The sequence below is a fragment of the Coffea arabica genome, chromosome 2c (assembly GCF_036785885.1).
Source record: "Coffea arabica cultivar ET-39 chromosome 2c, Coffea Arabica ET-39 HiFi, whole genome shotgun sequence".
NCBI classification, from domain to species: domain Eukaryota; kingdom Viridiplantae; phylum Streptophyta; class Magnoliopsida; order Gentianales; family Rubiaceae; genus Coffea; species Coffea arabica.
In genome coordinates, this window is record NC_092312.1 from 31,514,027 (window position 1) to 31,536,060 (window position 22,034).

The 22,034-nt window shown below is 33.7% G+C and overlaps 1 protein-coding gene across 10 annotated transcripts; it reads left to right on the top strand.

Moving 5' to 3' along the window:
- Positions 1–5,529: 5,529 nt before the first annotated feature.
- Positions 5,530–21,973, top strand: LOC140004387 (putative disease resistance RPP13-like protein 1). Of its 10 annotated transcripts, XM_072075704.1 has the most exons (5): positions 5,530–5,776; positions 8,271–8,401; positions 11,302–11,457; positions 16,178–16,294; positions 18,521–21,973. In XM_072075704.1, exon 5 carries the CDS (start codon positions 18,582–18,584, stop codon positions 21,897–21,899), a length of 3,318 nt encoding a protein of 1,105 aa, XP_071931805.1. In that variant the 5' UTR covers positions 5,530–5,776; positions 8,271–8,401; positions 11,302–11,457; positions 16,178–16,294; positions 18,521–18,581; the 3' UTR covers positions 21,900–21,973. The 10 variants fall into 10 exon arrangements, 8 of the variants coding, with proteins under 8 accessions (XP_071931805.1, XP_071931800.1, XP_071931806.1 ...); XM_072075699.1 differs by lacking the exon at positions 16,178–16,294 and having other exon boundaries at positions 8,042–8,401; XM_072075705.1 differs by lacking the exon at positions 16,178–16,294 and having other exon boundaries at positions 8,244–8,401.
- The last annotated feature ends 61 nt before the right edge of the window (positions 21,974–22,034 follow it).

Sequence of the window (22,034 nt, forward strand, 5' to 3'; positions counted from 1 at the left end):
TTTGTTAGACAAATAACTACCAAACATGGATAAAGACACCGAGCTGAGTGAAAGTGAAGGTGAAAACCGTAATCAACTGCAAATATATTCTGTATAGACGTTTGGAGCTGTATGAGTTAGCATTTTTGGAGAAATTTAATTGAACACATCGGACGTTCAATTGTATGATCAAGTACTTGCGTCGTTACATAAGTCAATTTTAATTCGTCTAATAGTTCCTACCCCTCCTGGGCAGCTCATCTGGCAGCGTACGCCTCCTTAGGAGCGCTTGCCAGGGGTTCGAGTCGTGCAGGGTTACCGTGTTCGGGGGGATGGGGCCTCTCCTCCCGGGCCGCAGGGGATTAGTCGGGCCGCCTTCGGGTCTTGACCCGGACACCCCTGTGTCGACACAAAAAAAAAAAAAAAAAAAAAAAAAAAATTTGTTCCTATATCTAAGTGATAGATTTACATCCCACCAGCCCAAAATGACTCGTTCTTTATCCAAACCCCATGAGTCAATAAACAGTAATAGGTAAGTGATTGTTTTAGATACACCTTTTATTTGAAGAGATTTAATAAAAAATTATACTTATCGCTCCTTGCACACAAATGATCGAAGGTGTGCTTCAAGTATGTGTGTCAGGTATAGAAGCATTTTCTAACATCAGTCGAGGCTGGGCGATGCTTAGCCGCTATGACAAAGTATATAACACTGGTTGAAAGAGCATTGATTGATTCTCATACGATGAAATAAGTAAAGGGCAGAGCTCTTGAACCTTGTTACAATAGATGGCTGCATAGTTATTGTGAATTGATCGAAGCCTAAGTCACAGATGAAGATACAGTTCGTATCTAGCTTATTATGCTTGGTAAACTGATGTAAAAGATTTGGTTATGAATGATACAAGCTTTAGAGAAAAAAAAAAAAAAGTAGATTGAATACATTTTTTTTGTATGTGAGAGGTGTGAAAAGACGGTCATACCTTTAGATAGATGATGCGTTCATAGTTTATCCTTAGAAGGTGGTGTTTTTTCATTGACTAAGAGAAGTTGGTATTTCTCGATAGAAAGAAAGTTTTGATGAATTCAATTTGGATCACCATCATAGCTAAGAACACGCTTCCTCAGGGTCCCAAATGAATTGACTTATTCGAAAAGGGCCTTGTTCTTTGGAAGATCTATCTCGTGTCTGGTACTGCTCTAGTATTATAAGTGTTTCTTCGTAGGAACGTCCACGAATTTGATCAATGACTCTTCGTGCTTTGTCAGCAGACATAGATATATGTTGACCTAAAGCATATACTTCTGTTTTTTTCTTTTTTAGCATAAAGTTGCCTCCTATTATTTATTATATTAAATTAATAGTAATGAATTCTCATAAGCATCATTTTCTTCCGCGTAAATACTTTTACAACAATTTCTCATGAATTGGGAGTGTAAATCATCGTTATTACATAAAAAGTATGAATCATGGTATTAGGGAGTGTAAGTGCAAACTGTGCAATCACTTTTTTGTCTTAGTTTTTGCTATCTGTAAATTACCCCCATATCTTTTAATTAGAATTATTGCATTTTAATGTGGCGCTAATTAAAAGAAATAAAACGCTCCAATTGATTACATCTTAATGGTATTGGTAATTATAATTAAAAATTGCTTATTAAAAACTATTTACCTATTCTTGGATTCCATCTCCAATTATTATACGTATCAAAATTTCTTAATTGAAGTATGAAAAATTTCTCATTAGTCATTAGTTGAGATTGTTAAAAAAAAAAATCAATGTCAAAAATAGATATTCTCTAGAAAATGGGGAAACATACAAGGAGAAGAGAATCCTTATTCATCTGTATATTTTCATACAAATATCATGAGCAAATTTTACAATTATGTACTTTTTATCAATATGAAGAATTTTTCATGTTGCACCCAATGAAATTTCAATATGCAAAAAATGATGACACCTTTATAACTAAAATAGTAGCATTAAACTAAAAAAAAAAAATCTAAAATAGCACTATACAAATCACTATTATAATTAATAGCAATCAATCAAAACAAGAAGAACTGAAAAAAATTGAAAACTATTTATAAAATGACATATAGCAAATAGCTAATGAATTAAAAAGTTAGAATACAATTCAAACAATGTCACAGACAACATCCAAATCAATGATATCTTGGGGAAGACAAACATTGTTATTAATCTAGGGGAAGGCAAACCACATATAGTAATGCTTTATTTGTATTGGTTTGAACAAACCAAATCCATCCATCAAACCATCTCCAATGATAAAATAAGAATTATAATAAGAGTAAACTTAAAATGAAGAATGATAAAATGAAAATGATATCCAAATTATTTTTTGTGACCCAAAATACTCTTATTTTTCTAATGATTACATATATTTATTGTATTGCAATGTTAGTGAATAATGGAAGCGGTTATGAAATGAAAATATTTAAAATTAAGTAAATTTCATTTATGGTGACATTGTAATTAGACAGATTTAGTGTATTCCGGTAATTGATAATAATGATAGCGGTTATGGATTAAAAGTTGGCAATTAAAAAATAAAACACTACAATATACAAAAAATTAATATTAAAATTGTTAATTAGCCACAATTCTCATTCCAATTCCATGATCATTAAAAAAAAACTAGTACCAAAATAAAAAATATTGTGCTCATATGAAAAAAGTAAACTTGTTGCTTTTGCTTCACATTGGATTGTGCTAAAAATATGAATAAAAAAAGGAAAATAGAAAAACACCAACTATCTCTATCTATAAAATTTCAATTGTCAGGATATACAAACAAAAAAAACTTTATGTGGTGGATAATTTGTACTCCATTATTGACAAAAATAGAATTAACATAATACAAAGAATTCAATTTACATATATGTTTATTTTTCTAACTTAATTATATTTTTCATTTATAAAAAATTGTAATGATTGTAGTTTATATGCAATAGAATCATGAATATACAATAATTTTGGTAAAACATGATACTATCAACATTTGATATGTTAGAGTTCAAGCTATAAATCAAAAAGTGTTTAGTTCATGATTCCAAATTTAATTCTAAGGGATATGTCAACTGCATTGGAATGTTTTCTGTCTTTTTTCATTTAATAAAATTTTTAAAAGCAACTAGCTTAAAAAAATAAATAACATAAAAATACTATATTATGATGTTGATGATCAAAATTTCATAAAAAATTTCTAGTATCTAAAGAATAATAATATATTTTAAAATATTACCATCACGTGCAAAGCTAGTGAACTATTACTAGTGGTATAAAAAATCTAAAGTCATACCCTTGCATAGCATGAGTACTAGTAGGACGATTAATACTCGGACCAATCTCAACTTGGCCATCTCTGTTCAGCCAAATTGCCAGGAAACTCTTCTACACTTCAGCAAAGTATACTTTCTTTTGTTCTGTTGTTGATGGAGAGATGCTTGTTTTGATAGTTTCTTTACTTGAAAACTAAAATCTTTATCGAAGTCTTCCATTCTTATCCATAGCCATAAGATCAGTGAGGTCGTTGGTTGTCTTGGATTCTTATCCTACCCCACCGGCCAAGACTTCCTGATCAGGGTTCAGCAACACTTTGGCTGCTTTTACAAGACTCCCTGCTTTTACACAAAAGTCTCCATATTCAGACAAAAGCAGAATTTCTAGTCTTTGGCTGCTTTCACACAAATGCTCAGCTATGCAAATGGAGACTGGAGAGTCTACAAAGGTTTGTGATACTTTCACATTTTTTTTCAACATTTTAAGCACTCTTTGATACTTTTAGTTCAAACATGTATAATTTGACAAAGTACAAATAAAATTGTGCAAGGAGTTTTCGGAACGCACACACATATCATTTCCGTCATAAAACCAGAATAACATGTTAGTTATACAACCTTCATTTCACTTCCCCCAAAGTAAATAGAGCGACTTTCCTTTCCGTTTCTTGAAAGAGGGCTATAGTTAACCGCGTTCCCTCCACGAGCCACCAAATCGAATCAATATCGATTAATTTCCTTACCAAGCACCATTAATTTTCTCTTTCTTCTTTTCTTCTTCTTTGTTGTTTGTTTTTGTTTGTTTGTTTTCCTTTGCTTTGATTGGTTTGAAAAATTCGTCTACCAAGTCTATCTTTCCATCAAGTTGCTTGCTTCATTTTATCTTCTCTATTCAATGGGAAATGCACTGGAAATTGAATCATCGTTGTCAGGAATGCTCGTTTACGGCACTTTCTGCGTCCAATAATTCTTGCCTGAGAAAAGTTATATATACTGTACATTTGACAATGGAAGTAACTCGATAATTGGACGTCATGCATTTTTTCCCCTCCTCGATCTTGATCTAACGGTTGTCTCGCGACAATATCCATATTGGCTACTAGTGACAGCCTATTTGCAATCAATAATATATTGACAAACAATAAAAATCGATCATCCAATTTGATGTGATTAAAACAAGTTAGTAGAATTATGGGGAGACTTTTCGCAACGCAAGAAATTGTTGCAAAGTGAAATATAAAGAAGGAATTAAAGGAGGACATTCGCTCTTCATTTGCCTTTTTTTTTTTTCTTTTTCAAGTTAATTTTCAATTTAAAGAGGGACTCAAAGTGGGCAAATTTGTGCAAGTAGTAATAATAATAAAATTATCCCACAAATGAGGCTCTTTTTTTTTTGTGGGATAATGAACAATCTCTAACTACTGTGGTTGATCCAATAGCTAGTGGAAGACTTTTAGAGTTCTGTCCATTATAAAGATTCAAGATTTGAATAGTAGACGTGACACGAGGAGGTGGAAAGGATGCGAGCAAGGGTGGAAAAGTAAAAATGAAGAAAAAATCTCATTGATACAAAATGTCTTGGTTAACTGTTCTTGATCTCATTATTGTCTTTTCTTTGCAGTTTCCGGGACGCTGGACGGGTCAAGGTCGTCCTCGCTGAGACCGCATTCGCCCTCTCGTTTCTCGTAAGGTTGTTGCCTTCAAAATCCCTCTGTTCAGTTTTGTCCTTTGAACTGGCTTTTCAAATCGTGTAAATTACATATTAATTCTTCAAATTATTCTTGGAAACTCCCTGTGTCATTTTTTTTTCCAAAAAAAAGAAAGAAAAGCATTGCTTAATTAATTGGTCAGTAAGTTTCGCTAGATCTCCATGCTTTTGTAGATTAGTTAACTCCTCAAATTAATATATAGCAAAGTAATATGTTTCCCCTCTATACAAAACTTGAAGCTAAAGACGGTAGGGTAGGAAATATAACCAATTCTAATTTTATTTTAAGCTCGTATAGCCATATTAAATGTTACTATTTCAATATTACAAAGATCGGAAAGAAACATATTTATGGGATTTGGACTGTAGTTAATTGCTATGCAGTCATTAATTTAGAATTATTTGAATGCATTTCCCTTGCACCAAATAATAATAATAATAATAATAATAATAATTGCTGTAGGTCCCATACTCTTTTAGATTATTCGCATCAAAGGACAATTTCTAGTCGCTGGTCCATCTATTTATTCGTTGGTTATCACTCACGCATTATCTTCTCATCGTTTCAGACTACATTCCAGTTTCATATATTGTTTTCTGATGACTTGGTAAACATCTTCTTATTTCCAAACCTCTTTTCTCCAACTTCACTCGTCACCGTTTCTCATTTCACCAATTCACCCTCTGGACTGAAAGAAGAGATACAGAGCCCACCAATTCACCGAAGGAGCAGAAGATATAGAGAGCCCGAAACCATTTCAAGCAAACTTGTTTTGTCTGCTACCGTAAGTTTCATTTCGCTTCGACTTCACTGCATTTTTAATTTTCAATTTTTGCAACTGCTTGGCATTTTGTTAAATTCGTTTCATATGGTCTTAGCAAAATTAATTATTGTTCTTTATTATTACTGTAATTATTACTAATATTCTTTTATAGGCTCTGCAATTATTTTCCAGTTTCCATTCAAGTTTGCAAGTGAAGGTTTGAGGTTGAGAATGAGGCGATCTAAACAGTTTTAGTTCAAAGTTTGGCATCAAATTTAAAATATTTTGCCAACTTATTTTAATTGATTGTCTGTTAAGTTTTTTATTTTTAGAAAGGAAAAAAAAAAAAAAGAGATTTTCGTTTCCATTTCCTTTTTCAAAATTTGTCTTCTTATTAGTTAATTTTCATAAAAAGGAAAAAGAAAAGCAAGGATTTCGTTTTCAAAATCCACAAATCAAACAGAATTTTTTTTTTTTTTTTTTTTGTAGAGATCATTTTCCTGACTACTTTTGTTCATAACCAGACAAGATGAGGGATTTAACATTTCCAAAGTAATTTACTTTTCTTCTCTTTGATTTCCTTTTCCTTGCTAAATTCGGAGAACAAATAGGGCCTTATTGCTAGGAATCTCCTCCCCCACCCTTTCCCTCTTAAGGTCATGCTATGGTTATGTTAAAGTATAAATCCTGAATCAACTGGAGTTGAAATTGATGAAATGAGTTTAATTTTCAAACTCTTGATCTCATGCCCATACGATTTTTAGAAAGAGGATAATTTTGAGTTTATATGGAGATTGATTTGAGCTCTAAAACTATAAAGTCCTTCCATTTCCAGACCACTGGTCAGATTATAAGCTTTAAGAAATGTGATGCCATATTCCATAATCAACCTTTTTTAAATTACATAATCAACCTAAGATAGTCAGAATACGTTACAGGCTTGTTTGGCACCCTAGTTTTTTAACAAGTTTTTTAGCTACTAGTTTTTTAACAATTTTTACTACAGGAATCCCAAAAAAATTTATACACAAAAAGTTTTTTTTACCTACACACTTCAAAAATCCATACACAAAAAATTTCCCAAAAACTTTTCTTCCACCCTCACCCAACCCACCACACCAGCCACCACCTCCACCACCTCTCCCGGCGCCGATAACCTCAAAAAAAATTTTGAGTCCCTCCCCCGCCACCCTCCCCCTCTTCTGCTAGGTGCGATCTGGTCGCACGACTAGATCGCAGAGCAAAGAGGGGGAGGGTGGCGGAGGAGGGAGAGGGGAAGAGGGGAGGGGAGGGGAGGGAGGGAGTGAAAAAGCAAAAAAAAAATAATAATAATGCACAGTTGCCCGCCTTCCTCGGGTGTCGGAGTGCGAGAGGGAGGGGAGAGGAGAGGGAGAGGGGAGAAGGGAGGAAAGGGGGAGAGTGGGCAGAGGGGGTGGCGGGGGAGGGAGAGAGAGGGGTGGCGGGCAGAAGGGAGAGGAAAAGAATGGTGGAACAGTTTGGGGGTGGCGGGGGAGAGGGGAGGAAAGGGGTGGCGGGGGAGGGAGAGGGAGGGGGGAGAGGAGAAAAGCAAAAAAAAAAAAAAGAAGAACAGGGGTGGTGCTGGCGGAGGGGCTGGAGGTGGGAGGCAGAGGAGAGGTAACGGGGAAGGGGGAGGGGGAAGGAAGAAGAAGAAGAAGAGGAGAGGAAAGAAAAGAAAAGGAAAAAAAAAAAAGAGAAAAAGAAAAGGAAAGAAAAAGATAAAAAGAAAGAAAAAAAACAAAAGGAAAAAAAAAGTTTTTCATCTTATAAAAACTTCTACAAAATTTTTCACATTCCAAAAATTTTTACAAAAAAGTTTTTCACCTTACAAAAACTTCTACAAAATTGTTCCAAAAACTTTTACAGTACATTACAGTAAAGTTTTAGATAAACTCTCAAAAAAACTCAGATTTCAAACAGGTTGTGTGCAACGAGTTTTTTGGAATGCAGATTCCGGTCATGAAACCAGAATAACATGTTGTACAACCTTTATTTTACTTTCGGCCAAAAATAGTACCATAGGTCCCGCTGTCGCTTTTGAGAAATCACCTCACAGGACAATTTCTTGTCCCTTGCCAGTCTGTGTTGTCCTTTTCTTGATCACCAGGGAATCAATGTCCCGCTTCATTTCAGCTTTTCTTTTCAATGGCGAAATGCACTGGACATTGAATAATATTTGTCAGGAATGCTCATTTACCACACTTTCTATGTCCAATAATTCTTTCCTGCCTGATAAAAGTCATTGACAGTGTGCATTTGACAATTCAGCTAATTCAATAATTGGAGACATCATGCAAATTTTTTTTCCACCACTCAATCCTGATCTAAGGGATGGTTGTGTCGCGACAATATATCCATATTGGCCTAGTGCTGGCAGACCTCTGGTCCATCAGAAGGGCTCAGTGCAGTGTTTTGCCACACATTTGCTCTCTGGTCCATGTATTGCTCAGTTTCCATTGTCTTCTTTCAGATTACATTCTAATTTCTTTGCTCGTAGAATTTCTGTATATTCTGTGGGACAACAACGAACTTTGAGCACAGAGTCTACATCAAAAGGAGTCGACAGGCAGTGAAGCTTCATCCAGAACTGGACTGACTACTAAGTACTAAGCCCGATATCATTTGACCGTAAGCTTCATTTTTCTTCAATTCCTTTTTCATTACCAAATATTGCAAATTCTATTGATTTCTGTTAAAATTTGTCAAATAGGGTAATTACAGCCACTATTTTTAGCAAAAGAAGGAAATTTATTACGATCATTGATAAAGTTTTACAAGGGGAAAACCTCAATTAAATCAAGAACTAATATTGAACTAAGGACAAAAAATAAAAAAGGCATTTCTGGTTAAGCGAACATGTAGAAAAGCCCCAGTGCTTTCGAAACATATAATCCAACATCTCATGGTTCGAACGAAACTGAAAAATCAATGGAAATCGTCAAAATTAATGTGTTTAAAGCACACGCACTTGTTTTGCAACTCGTTGTACCTGAAAACAGTTTTTTATAATCAATTTTGGTTGATATACCTATTCTATCCCTTACAGAAAAGCATCCTATAGTTAAGCCAACCTACATAAAAAAAAAAAAAAAAATCATCTATAATTTCAAAACATAAACACTTTCAGAAAAATATATTGAAAAGGGAGTAAAGTTTCTTGAGAAAAATCAACCACTAGTATTATACACACTACTTTTAAGGTATTGAAAAAATTTAAAATTTGGTTTTTTCCAATAATAATATTATTTTAGAGGGTCTGTTTTTAAGAATTTAAAGTAAGAATTTCAATATTTTTCTTTGTATAAAGTGAAGGAAAATTTTGCAAAATAGTTGCTTATATCTTTCTCAATATCTCGAGTGGGCAATAGAACTAGACCCTATGATACCAGTACAAGATTTGTGAGTGTTTAGAAAAAATGAAAGTAAAAATTGTTGAGATCAAAAAAGCCATCTAAAGGGCTGTTGTATTTTACGTGTGCAATGAATGATTGTGAGCATTTTTTGTGATCTTCATGTTATCCCATATACAGATATTAACTAAATCAGAACGACTATTTTATGTATGAAAGGGATGAAAATTATATTTTTTGAAATCACAGGGAGCTTTTCTACATTTTATCCTTATATAGATTAGGATATTTTTGTCATTTCATCAACCCACATTAGTTTTAATGATTTTCATTGCCTTTTTAGTTTAAATTATTAGATTGTATATTTTGAAATCACGGAAACTTTCCTATATATTCGCTTGATTATAGGTGACTCTTTTGTTTTGTACCCTTGAACTAATGAGCCAATTTCCGATTATCTTTAATCCTTCCCTACGTTCTAATCATCTTGAACGTGGTGTGGTTATGTTTAATAGTGTAAACTTTAAATAAATTGGAGTTGAAATTGATGTAATGCAAATCTGTATCCACTTTCAACTTTGGTTTTCAAACTCTTGATTCTTGGAATGAATTGAATTTCGATTCATGTGAGAAACTTGTTTTTTCTCAGGTGATATGATGACTGTTATTGGACTTATACATGATTGCAAAAAGTTAAAACTAATAATTATGATTATCACGAAAAGGAGGAAAAAAAAGTTACTGTTAACTGTGTAGTTCTTATATTTTTCACCAATTCTCTTCTGTTTTCAATTTCTTCAAAAGTTTTGTGTTGACCACTCTCATTTTTTAACGTTTCAATTGGTGTTTAGTTCATTTAACAGGTTTTATATTGAGTTTAAAATTCATAAAAAAAATCTATATCAATAAAGAAAATATAAAAAATATGCCAAAAGAATATGTGAGAGAAAAAAAAAACTTCCCTAATTTTTTTGTTTCCTTTTTTTTTTTTTGTCTGAAAGTTCATATTCATTTAAACAGAGACTCAAAATGCTATCCTATGCTTATGTATTAATTGGACCAAAAAAAATCTTCAAAAGTCCTAGGGCCGGAAGGGGTAGCTTCCCCCAATCCCCGGGGCCCAAAACCCCAACTTTGCCTAATCCCCTTTGACCCCTAAAAAGTATTGGTAGTTTCCTATTACAGTCATTGTTTTGCCTCCCCCCACCCCTCAAATTAGAATTTTAGAAAAATAGTATTGCCTCCCCTTCACTTAAACTTTCTGCCTTGTGGAAAATATTAACTTCTCTAAATATTTTTAGAATATTAGTAAATCAATTGATCTACAAAATTTAATTTCATATTAAAAGCTTTATATTACATATTTTTTTCTTAGAATTTTGTTTATTGTCTCCAAATATATCCCATTATTAAACATGTATTACAATTAACTTATTGTTCATTGAGTACTTTAAAGTAAAACTTTGCGATATGTTCACATTGATAGATTTTTTTTCCATATGTAGGGTGATAAGAAATAGAATATAGAAACATGAGCTACAATATAAATTTGACATACTAACACATTTTTTTAATTCAATACTGAGTATACAACTTCTTTACTATGTTTTGTAAACTTGATTTTATTGGTGTTTTCTTATAATGATCTTCATAATGAAGAACTTGTCAGACAACTTTGGTTTAGAATAATTTTTTTTTTTAAATTGCAAGTAGATATCAAGTTCAAATCATTAAACCAAAGAAATGGAAAAGAAAAATTAATTTGTAGGTCCCACACTATTCCAGATTTTTAGAATTTTTTAGAATTTGATTTTTTTTTCATTTCTTTCTTTTTTTTTTGGAATTAAATGGACTGATAATTGGAGCAAAGTCATGAAGCAAAGGTTGAGTACAATCATTGAGAATTTCTCAATGGATGAACCAGCGTCCATTCTCTTTTGTCCCTGCATTTCACTTTCTTAAGCGGGGTACTAATTTCTTTCTCACATCCAAGAATATATATATTTCCCACACAATTCTGGATTAATCACATCAAAGGACAATTTCTTGTCGCTGATCTTTCTATTTATTACCCACGCAATTGCTCCGTTATCTTCTCATCATTTCAGATTACATTCAAATTTCATATTGTTTTCTGATGACTTTGTTTTCTCATCAAAGGACTTTCTTTGATCACAGACTCGATCCCAAACCTTTTCTCCAACTTCATTCCTCACCATTCTTCATTACCACCAATTCAACAAAGGAGCAGAAGAGATAGAGAAGCTTTCATCAACTGCCGGTCTGACTTGTGAGCCCGAAATCATTCGAAGCAAACTTGTTTTGTCTGCTACCGTAAGTTTCATTTTCATTTTTCAGTTTTGCAATTGCATGGCGTTTTGTTAAATTCGTGTCATATGGTCTTAGCAAAATATTATTGTTCTTTATTATTACTGTTATTATTATTAATATTCTTTTTATAGACTCTGCAATTAGTTTCCAGTTTCCATTCAAGTTTGCAAGTGAAGGTTTGAGGTTGAGGATGAGGTGATCTAAACAATTTTAGTTTGAAGTTTGGCGTCAAAATTAAAATATTTTGCCAACTTATTTTAATTGATTGTCTGTCAAGTTTTTAATTTTTGAAAAGAAAAAAAAAAGAAGAGATTTTCGTTTCCATTTCCTTTTCAAAATTTGTCTTCTTATTAGTTAATTTTCATAATTAAAAAAGAAAAAGAGAAGCAAAGGATTTCCTTTCCAAAATCTACAAATCAAACAGGGGAAAAAGTATTTTGCAGAGATCATTTTCCTCACTACCTCCTTTTCAAAATTCATCTTCTTATTAGTTAATTTTCATTTAAAAGAAAAAAAAAAAAGAAAAGCAAAGGATTCCCTTTTCAAAATCCACAAACCAAATAGGACCAAAAAAAAGAAAAAAACTTTTGTAAAGATCATTTTCTTTACTACCTTTCGTGCATAACCAAACAAGATGAGGAATTTAACATTTCCAAAGGAATTTACTTTTCTTTTCTTCCTTTTCCTTTTCCTTGCGAAATTTGTAGAACAAATAGGGCCTTCATACTAGGAACCTTCCGCCTCCCCCCTCCCCTTCCAAAAACCAAAACCAAAAAAATCTTGTTATGGTGATGTTAATGCATTTATTAGTGTAAATCTTAGATCAAATGGAGTTAAAATTGTTAAAAATGAGTTTGATTTTTAAACTTTTGATCCCGTGCCCATAAGATTTGTAGAAAGAGGATAATTTTGACTTTATATGGAGATTGATTTGAGTTCTGATCTTCCGTTTCAAAACCACTAGTCAAATTATAAACTTCCAAAAATGTCGATAATCAACTTTTTTTTAATACACAATCAACCTAAAATAGTCTATGTTTTAAACTTCAAATGACATAAACAAGGGCAGCGGATCGTCCCAAAGTCTAAAAATTTATGTTACTTGTCCCTGAAATTCTGAAAGATTTTCATGAGGTTAGGGATGACTTTTAAAATTCTTTCCGCTGTTAGATTCATGTTGGAATCCTGGATCTGACATTTTTAAGGTGGGAAGGACGCCGGTATGAAAGAGAGGGTTAAAAAAATTTTAAAAGAAAATAAAAAGAGTAAAACTTGGCCCCACAAAAAATTTACTCATTGACCCCAAATTACGGGTCTTGGATTCTTATCCTAACCTGACTGGCCAAGACTTCCTGACCAGGATACAATTGGATTTGTTTGGATAGAGGATTATTTGTCAAAATTTATTTACTTATATCATTATTATAATTTCTAACATATTTTTTTATCTTTTCAATTATCTTTTTATCTCACATACATCGCATCACAAAAAGTGCTACAGTAACAATATCTCAAATAATTTATAATCCAAACAGAGTCCCCATAGTCAAAAGCAGAATTTCTAGGCTTTGGCTGCTTTCACACGAATGCTCAGCCTACGCAGATGTAGAGTCACACAAAGGTTTATGATACTTTCACATTCTTTTCAACATTTTAAACACTTTTTCATACTTTTAGATCAAACATGTATAATTTGATAAAATATACATAATAAAAGTGGGCAAGGAGTTTTTCAGAATGCATATTCCGGTCATGAAACCAGAATGACATGTTGTACAACCTTTATTTTACTTTCGGCCAAAAATTTGCATAAAGAAAATAAAGCACCTTTCTTGCCCTTTTCTTGAAATAGTACCATAGGTCTCGCAGTCACTTTTGAGTAATCACCTCACAGGACAATTTCTTCACTTGTCAGTCTGTCTTTTCTTTTCTCAGAGAGGGATTATCTTTTTCGACTGTAAGTCGAAGATTTAAATTTCATCTACTTTAAAAAAAATTTAAAAGAGTTGTCAAAATATTTTTTTTAATTTAATTGAATCTGTATATTTACTAATCTCTTATACAGTCTTTTTAAACTTCTCCTTTCTATAGAATAGAATATATTAGGTTATAAAAATATTATTGTAATTGGCCCAAAAAAAAAAACCGAAGGAATCAATGTCGGTTAATTTCCTCGCCAACCATCATTACTCTTGAGTGGAAATCGTGAGTATAAGGCACTTGCATGTTTATTTTCTGGTTAGCTATTTCCTTTGCCTTTTTGTTTTCATGCTTTTGAGGAAGTAAAAACGTCAACTTCATGTATGAATAAACCAAATGTTCATTTTTTTGGTTTAATTCAAGGAGAAAATATGTTCATTTTTACCAAAATGTCATATCTTTTTTAAGTAATTATTGATCATTCTAGAGTGTAAATCAATGTTATTCAGGCTTAGTGGACTAATTTGATTACCCAATGCTGCTATTTGCTGACTCAAAGATAATTTTTTACGGTAATATGGTTTTGTTGGAAATTGCATTACATTCCCCATTTGATGAAAATATAAATTCATAATAAGACAAAAAGAAATTTAATAAATAAAAAATATTAAAATTATACAAAAAATAAAAAATAAATTAAAGGAATATATATATATATATATATATATATATATATATATATATATATATATATATATATATATATATATAGAAAATAGATTTGGGTATTGGGCGGAATCAATTTATACATATCCCAAAGTGATCCCGTCCAAATTATTCCCAAAACACGTATGGGTAAGGTTGAACCCAAACCCATATGATCCGATTCCATCTCAAACCCAAGCAAATCCTGCCTATCTCGTCCATTTTGCCACCTCTATATTCTTCTTCTTCTTCTTTTTGTTCTGCTTTCGTTGGTTTGAAATATTCATCCACCGTGTCTGCCTTTCTATCAAGTTGCTTCTGCTTCATTTTAGCTTTTTCTTTTCAATGGCGAAATGCACTAGATATTGAATAATCATCGTCAGAAATGCTCATTTACGACATTTTCTACATCCTTGCGTCCAATAATTCTTTCCTGCCTGAGAAAAGTCATCCACAGTGCATTTGACGACCCAGCTAATTCAATAATTGGAGACGTCATGCAAATTCTTTCCCCCCCACTCGATCTTGATCTAATGGTTGTTTCGCGACAGTATCCATATTGGCCTACTGGTGGCAGCTATAGATGACAAACCAACCCACTTAACTAAATTTACCCATACCCGTCCATGAATAGATGAGTATGGGTATTTTAAATTTTTATAGATGGATATAAATGGGTTACCCAATAATACCCATTAAATGGGTATTATTGGGTAACCCATCAAACCCAATTAACCCATTTAGAATTCTCTTCCCCCAAGTCTCTTCTCTTCCCTCACCCTTTTTTTTCCAAATTTTTCATTTTGTCATGATATTAACTACTTTTGTTTCATTATTATTATTATTATTTTATTTTCTCTTAGTTTGTTAACTTGCTTATTTTTTAGCATTACCAATTTATGATAAATTTTAGCCTCTTTTCTTATCCTTCTAAAATGAAATTTTAAATTTATATATGAAAAAAATGTTAGGGGTTCAAAATTTTTGGATTAAGGTTTTATATTAACTTTTATAGTACTTAGTTCAAATTTTTTTTATTCTTATTATTCAATTATTAAATAATATGTAATTTTACGACATATAGTATAAATGAAAAAAAATTGGTAATTAGGTTTATTGAACATTATAAGTAAATATTTAAAATTAATAATGGGTACAACGAGCGGTATAAATTGATAACTAAGTTTGCAAAAAATAAATTTAAATGAGTTTACAAAAAATAAAAATAAATGGGTTATAAAGGGGTAATTGGGTTACCCAATTCATTTTTTGACTTACCCATTTATACCCATCTAATTAAATTGGTAAAAATGGGTTGACTCACTTATACCCATTACCCATTTTACCCAACTCAAACCCGTCCAAATCACTCATTTTGACACCTCTAGTGGCAGCCCTCTTTGCAGCAAATATGTTGCGAAGCAATAACCATGGACATATCTAATTTGATGTAAAACTAATCAGTAGAATTATGGGAGGCCTTTGTGTAAAACAAGAAATTCTTGCAAAATAGAATCTAAAGAAAGAATTAAAGGAGAAAATATACTCCTTGTTTGCTTGCTAACTAATTCCAACTTAAATTTAAAATATAATTTTATACACTGTCAGCATAAATAGATAAATCTATATTTAAAAGATTAAAAAAAAAATAAACCGCATAAGCATGATTGATCTTCACTTGCATTCCTTAAATAATTGAGGGACGCTCATCATAATAATAGATGGAGCATTTTGAATAAGAGTTGGTACTGTCATATAAGAATCAATTTCCACTTTCGTAGTGTTGTAGATTAATCACATCAAATGACAACTTATTTCTCCCCAGTCAATGATCATATATTCCCACCATCAAAAGGGTGCAGGGCACACATTTGCTCCGTGGCCCATGTATTTGTTCAGTTTGTGCTATGACACAATCTTTAGATTTTTTTTTCATTGCAGGTGAGATTCGAACCCTCACCTACAGGCCAAGGAGGGACTTAAGTTCCTCCCTGGTGGCTACTGAGCCATTGGCCCAGTGATTTTGTTCAGTTTCCATTATTTTCTTTCAGACCACGTTCTAATTTCTTTGCTCATAAATTTTCTGTATATTCTGTAGAACAACAACGAACTTTGATCACAGGTTTTACACCAAGCCTTCCTAGTTCCTGGCATCATTCTTCGATATCACCAAGCCTGGACTGACTATAAGTACCAAGCCCGATACCGTTTGACCGTAAGCTTCATTTTTCTTCAAATTCTTTTCTTCATCAAATTTTGCAAATTCTATTGAATTCTGTTAAAATTCGTCACATATGGTCGTTACGATCATCTCTTTTTTTTTTTTTTTTTTTCCTTTTGCTTTCAGAAAAAGGTGGAATTTTATTATGATCGTCGATTAAGTGTTACAAGCGGAAACCTCAATTAAATCAAGAACTAATATTCAACTAATACACTACTAAGCTAACACTCAGCCAATTCCCGATTATCCTTCGTGCCCCCCTAAGTTCTAATCATCTTTAACGTTTCAATATTGTAAATTAGATAAATTGGAGGTGAAATTGGTGTAACTCAAATTCGTATCAACTTCGAATTTTGGTTTTCAAACTCTTAATTCTTGGAATGAATTGAATTCTGATTCCCATCATAAACTTCTTTTTTCGCTGTTGATATGATGATTTTAATGGAATTGATATTGGATTTATACACGATTGCAAAAAGGTTAAACTAATATTACGAATAATAATGATGAGAGTGAGGGAAAAATTATTATTTAATAGTGTGGTTTTTTTACCAATTTCTATCTTGTTGTTTCAAATGTTATGTGCTGACTGCTCTCATTTTTTTTAAAAGTTTAAATATTCTTTATTCCTTTTTTTCCATTTTCCTTCTTTTTTCCCCCTTCTGAAAGTTCAATTCCGTTTGAATTGGGACTCAAAATGCTATCCTATTAGGCCTATGTATTAATTACCAAAAAAGGGTAAATTACACGTACTTTTCATGATTTAGTGTTTTATTATATAACACCCTATGTTTTAAAAGCATATATATCACTTTCTCATGGTTTGGATTAAAAGTGTCACTGTTAGTTTTTTCATAATAGTAAATAATAAAAAGTCAAAGTCAAACTAATAAATTGAGAAATTCACCCTTTCACTATTTTTTTTCTTTTTTTCCTTTTCTATCTCTCTTTTTTTTTTTGGAAAGAAAAGAGATGATTTTGAAAACCTACACTTTGACTTACAAAATTTTAATTTTCTTCAAATACAAAAGAGATGGAAGGGAACAAAAACATAAATAAGAAACAAAAAAAAGAAGGAAGGGAAATATAAAACAAATATATAAGAAACAAAAAATATCAAATCTTTTTTTACTACAAATATCATTATATATTTTAAAACCAAATCTTTAATCAAATTTTCTAGTTCTTATTATTTATTTTTATTTCAATTTCTTCTTTTTTATGTTTGAAGGAAAAAAAAAAGAAATAAGAAAAGGGTAAATTATCAATTTATTAGTTTGACTTAAACTTTTTACTATTAACCATTCGTTAGTTTTAACGGAAAAACAAACGGTGACACTTTAACCCAAGAGGGGATTATATATAGATATTTAAATCATATAGGGGGTTACGTGATAAAATATCAAATTATAAGCATAAAAGGTAAATTTAACTAAACAGTCAAAAGTCAAAATTCGCATGTTGGACAACTTTCGGCAGCTTAAAAGTCAAAACCCAAATTAGTGGTTGACAACTTTGGCTGCCAATTCCTATTTTAACTAAACCCATATTGATTAAACAAAAACATCAAATGAAGCCACACCAAATGAACTGGTCTGCTGCTGTTCATGTTCTTTCTTTCTTTCTTTGAGCTTGGCTTTTCCCAAACAAAATTATTGCTGGTCTCTCTCTCTCGTTGGTTTCCTTGTGCAAGTGGCTTTCACTTTTACCTCTGCATGGATATATGGCTGCTGCCTTAGTGGGATGCTCATTCCTCTCCGCTTTCCTTCAAGTGCTATAACTATTTGATAGGATGGCTATTCCTGAATTCCTGACAAGTCAATTTAACAAGTTTTATACTGAATTTAAAATTCATAAAAAATCAATATCAATAAAGAAAATATAAAAATATACGAAAAAATTATGTGAAAGGCAAAAAAAAAAAAAAAAAAAGTTCCCTGATTTTTTTGTTTTCTTTTTTTTTTTTGTCTGAAAGTTCATTTTCATTTAAATAGAGACTTAAAACGCTAACCTATGCGTCTGTGTTAATTGGCCAAAATTTTTTTTTGTCAAAAGTCAAAATCCCTGGTTAGTGTATGACAGGTTGAGAACTATGGCTGCCACTTCCTTTTTAACTAATTCATTATAATTAACTAAAGCCACACCTAATGAACTGGTGTTCATGTTCTTTCTTTGAGCTTGACTTTCCCAAACAAAATTGACTATTCTCATTTATTGCAGGTGTCTGTCTCTCGTTGTTTTCATTGTGCAAGTTTCTTTCATTTTATCTTCGCCTGGAGATATGGCCGCTGCCGTAGTGGGAGGCTCATTCCTCTCCGCTTTCCTTCAAGTGCTATTCGATAGGATGGCTATGCCGGAATTCGTGAATTTGTTTCGTAATCCGAAGACCGATGTTGCTCTCCTCCTCAAGAAGCTCGAGAGTGAGTTTCGCACTGCTGGAGCCGTGCTCGATGATGCAGAGAACAAGGAAATACCGAAGGGATATGTCAACGACTGGCTTGAGGAGCTTCGTGATACATTTTATCAAGCAGAGGATTTACTGGACAGAATGAACACTGAAGCCCTGCGAATTAAGGTCGAAATTGAGTACGAAAGCTCTACCAGCACTTGTACATCTTCGGGTGATGAATTCCTTAAGAAGATTAAGCCTGAGATTGAAACGATAGTGGAGAGGCTGAAGGGATATAACAAACAAATTAGTCCCTTGGGTTTGCAAGTTGGTCATTCCAGAATAGAGTCACATCAAAAATTTGAAACAGCTTTGGTTGACGAGACTACTATTTTTGGGAGAGATGCTGATAAAGAGAGGATAATTCAAAAGTTGCTGTCTGAGGATGCAAATGGAGACAATTTCACCGTGGTTCCAATAGTTGGAATGGGTGGGCTTGGCAAGACCACCTTGGCCCAAATAGTTTACAAAGATTCGAGGGTGGCAGAGAGTTTCCCTGCCAGGGCATGGGTCTGTGTATCAGAAGAATATGATGCTACAAGGATAACAAAAGAACTCCTAAGGGAACTCAGTATTTCTTTTGACAAGGATGAGAAATTGTTTTCCCTTCAAGGAAAGCTACAAGTTGGTCTAGCCAATAAAAAGTTCCTTCTTGTTCTGGATGATGTTTGGAATGATAACTACAATGAGTGGAAAAAATTAAGGACCCCTTTCAAAGGTGGATCACGTGGAAGTAAGATCATTGTTACAACACGGGATCAGAATGTTGCAATGATGATGGCCAACGAAAGGTCAATTCATCATTTGGATTCCATGCTAGAGGAAGATTGCCGGTCTTTATTTAAGAAGCATGCGTTTGAAAATAGAGATGGCAATGAAAATGCAGAACTTGAAGAAATAGGAAACCAAATTGTGAAGAAGTGTCGAGGGTTGCCTTTGGCTGTGATAACAGTTGCAGGTGTTTTGCGCTCTAAAACAACCCCCAAAGAATGGAAAGAGATTTTGACAAGTGAAGAGTGGACTCAAATGGATATTCCAGGTGGCCCCATGCCAGCATTGAGATTAAGCTACATTCATCTTCCTTCCTATCTTAAAAGGTGCTTTGCTTATTGTGCTGTGTTTCCCAAAGATTACCAGTTTAGAAACGAGGAAATTATTCAGTTATGGCAAGCTAATGATCTTTTAGAGTACCCTGGAGAAAATAAAAGAATTGAAAACAAGGGTGAGAAGTTCATTCATGAACTGAGAATGAGGTCATTATTTCATCAGTCAACTGACCATACTTTCTCCATGCATGACCTTGTCAACGATCTGGCTAGATTTTTCTTTGGGAAATACTGCCTTAGGCTTGAAGATCATCAGGAAGGCAATGCTACAATATCTGGTGCAAGACATTTTTCATACCATCCTAGTTGGTATGACACATTTCACAAATTTAATCTCTTGAGTCAGACTAAGAATATAAGGACATTCTTGCCATTGAGAACGGATTCTATGATTCGTCTAAGCAACAAATTCTTTGAGGATGCCTTGCCCCAATTCATGTCTTTAAGGGTTCTATCTTTGTCCTATTATGAGAATATTGTGAAGTTACCAAAGTCATATAGTGGTTTGAAACAACTTCGATTTCTGAATCTCTCTGAAACAGGAATAAAGGTGCTGCCGGACTGGATATGTAGTTTCTATAATCTACAAACTTTGTTGCTGTCAAATTGCAGACAACTTGAAGAGTTGCCAAAAAATTTGGGAAAGTTAATTAACTTATGTTGCCTGGATATTAGTGGAACTCCATTGAAGAAAATGCCACCACAAATGGGTAGACTGATAAACCTTCAAGTCTTGACAAATTTTGTCATAGGGAAGAACAGTGGTTCGACGATTAAGGAGTTGGGCAAGCTTCCTATGCTACGTGGTGAGCTAATCCTCTCCGGGCTAGAAAATGTTTCTGCTGGTATGGATGCATCAATGGCGAACATGGAAGGCAAGGAACACCTTGAAAGGTTAACCCTGCAGTGGAATGGCGGGACAACATTTCCAGATTGGCTAGGCAACTCTTCTTTCAGCAGTTTGGAATCCTTGAGTCTATCTGGGTGTAAATATTGCCACTCCTTGCCTACACTCGGGCAGCTACAGTCCTTGCAATCACTTGCAATTGTGGGAATGAGTTGTATACCAGTCTTGACACAAGATTTTTATGGAGACATCAATGTAACCAAACCATTCCCATCTCTGAAAAATTTGACAATCGGGTGGTTGCCACAGTGGAAGAGTTGGTACATACCAGAGGGTGAAGTCTTCAATGGACTTGAACGACTCAGGATAAGTGATTGTCCCAAATTGATTGGAGAACTTCCCCAACAACTTCCATCACTGCAAAGCCTTGAGATATCTGGCTGCGACAATCTTGTGTGGGACAATGGTCAATTGAGCATCCTGAATGGAGAGAATCAACAAAATTTTTCATCTCTTCATCAATTGAAGATTTCAAAGCTAGAAAATTTGAAAGAGTTGCCCCTACAGCTCAACCAATTATCCAAGCTTAAGAAATTGAATATTTCAGAGCTAGAAAATTTGGAGGAGTTGCCCCTACAGCTCAACCAATTATCCCGACTTAAGAAACTGACGATTCATGATTGTCGGTCTCTCTGCCCCTCGCACATGAGTAGACTGCCTGCCTCACTTAAATCACTGGAGTACATGGGTTGCAAATTGGAATTGGAGGGTGGTGGGGCCTTGGAGTACTTGGTATTAGGCGGTTGTGACCTCAAAGTCAAAGCCGAGTGGCTTGCCTCGTTCCCTATGCTAAAACGTCTTGAAATTAGGTACTGCAGGAGTGTTGAGAATCAGAGTGGTATAACTACTACTACTACTACTAGTGTGATGACGTCACTTCAATCCTTAGACGTCTACGGCTACGATGATCTATTAATGTCTTTTTCAGAGGGAGGATTGGCAGCCCCCAATCTAACGACGATTAGCATTAGGGATGGCAACGGGGCGGGGTTGGGGCGGGGGACCCCTCCCCCGTCCCCCGCCCCGTTGCCTATTAGTTCCCCCCGTCCCCCGCCCCGTCCCCCGCCTCCCGCTCCCCCCGCCCCGCCCCGCCCCGCCTTGCCCCGCTTCCCCCGCGGGGGCACCCGCGGGGGTTAATAAAATTTTATTATAAAATTTTATTATAATTAAATTTTAATAAATAATCAACTACTAAAATATCAACACATCACCAAATTATTATTCATTGTAATTTTACAATTGAAACTCATAAAAACAATCAAACAGAAGTTA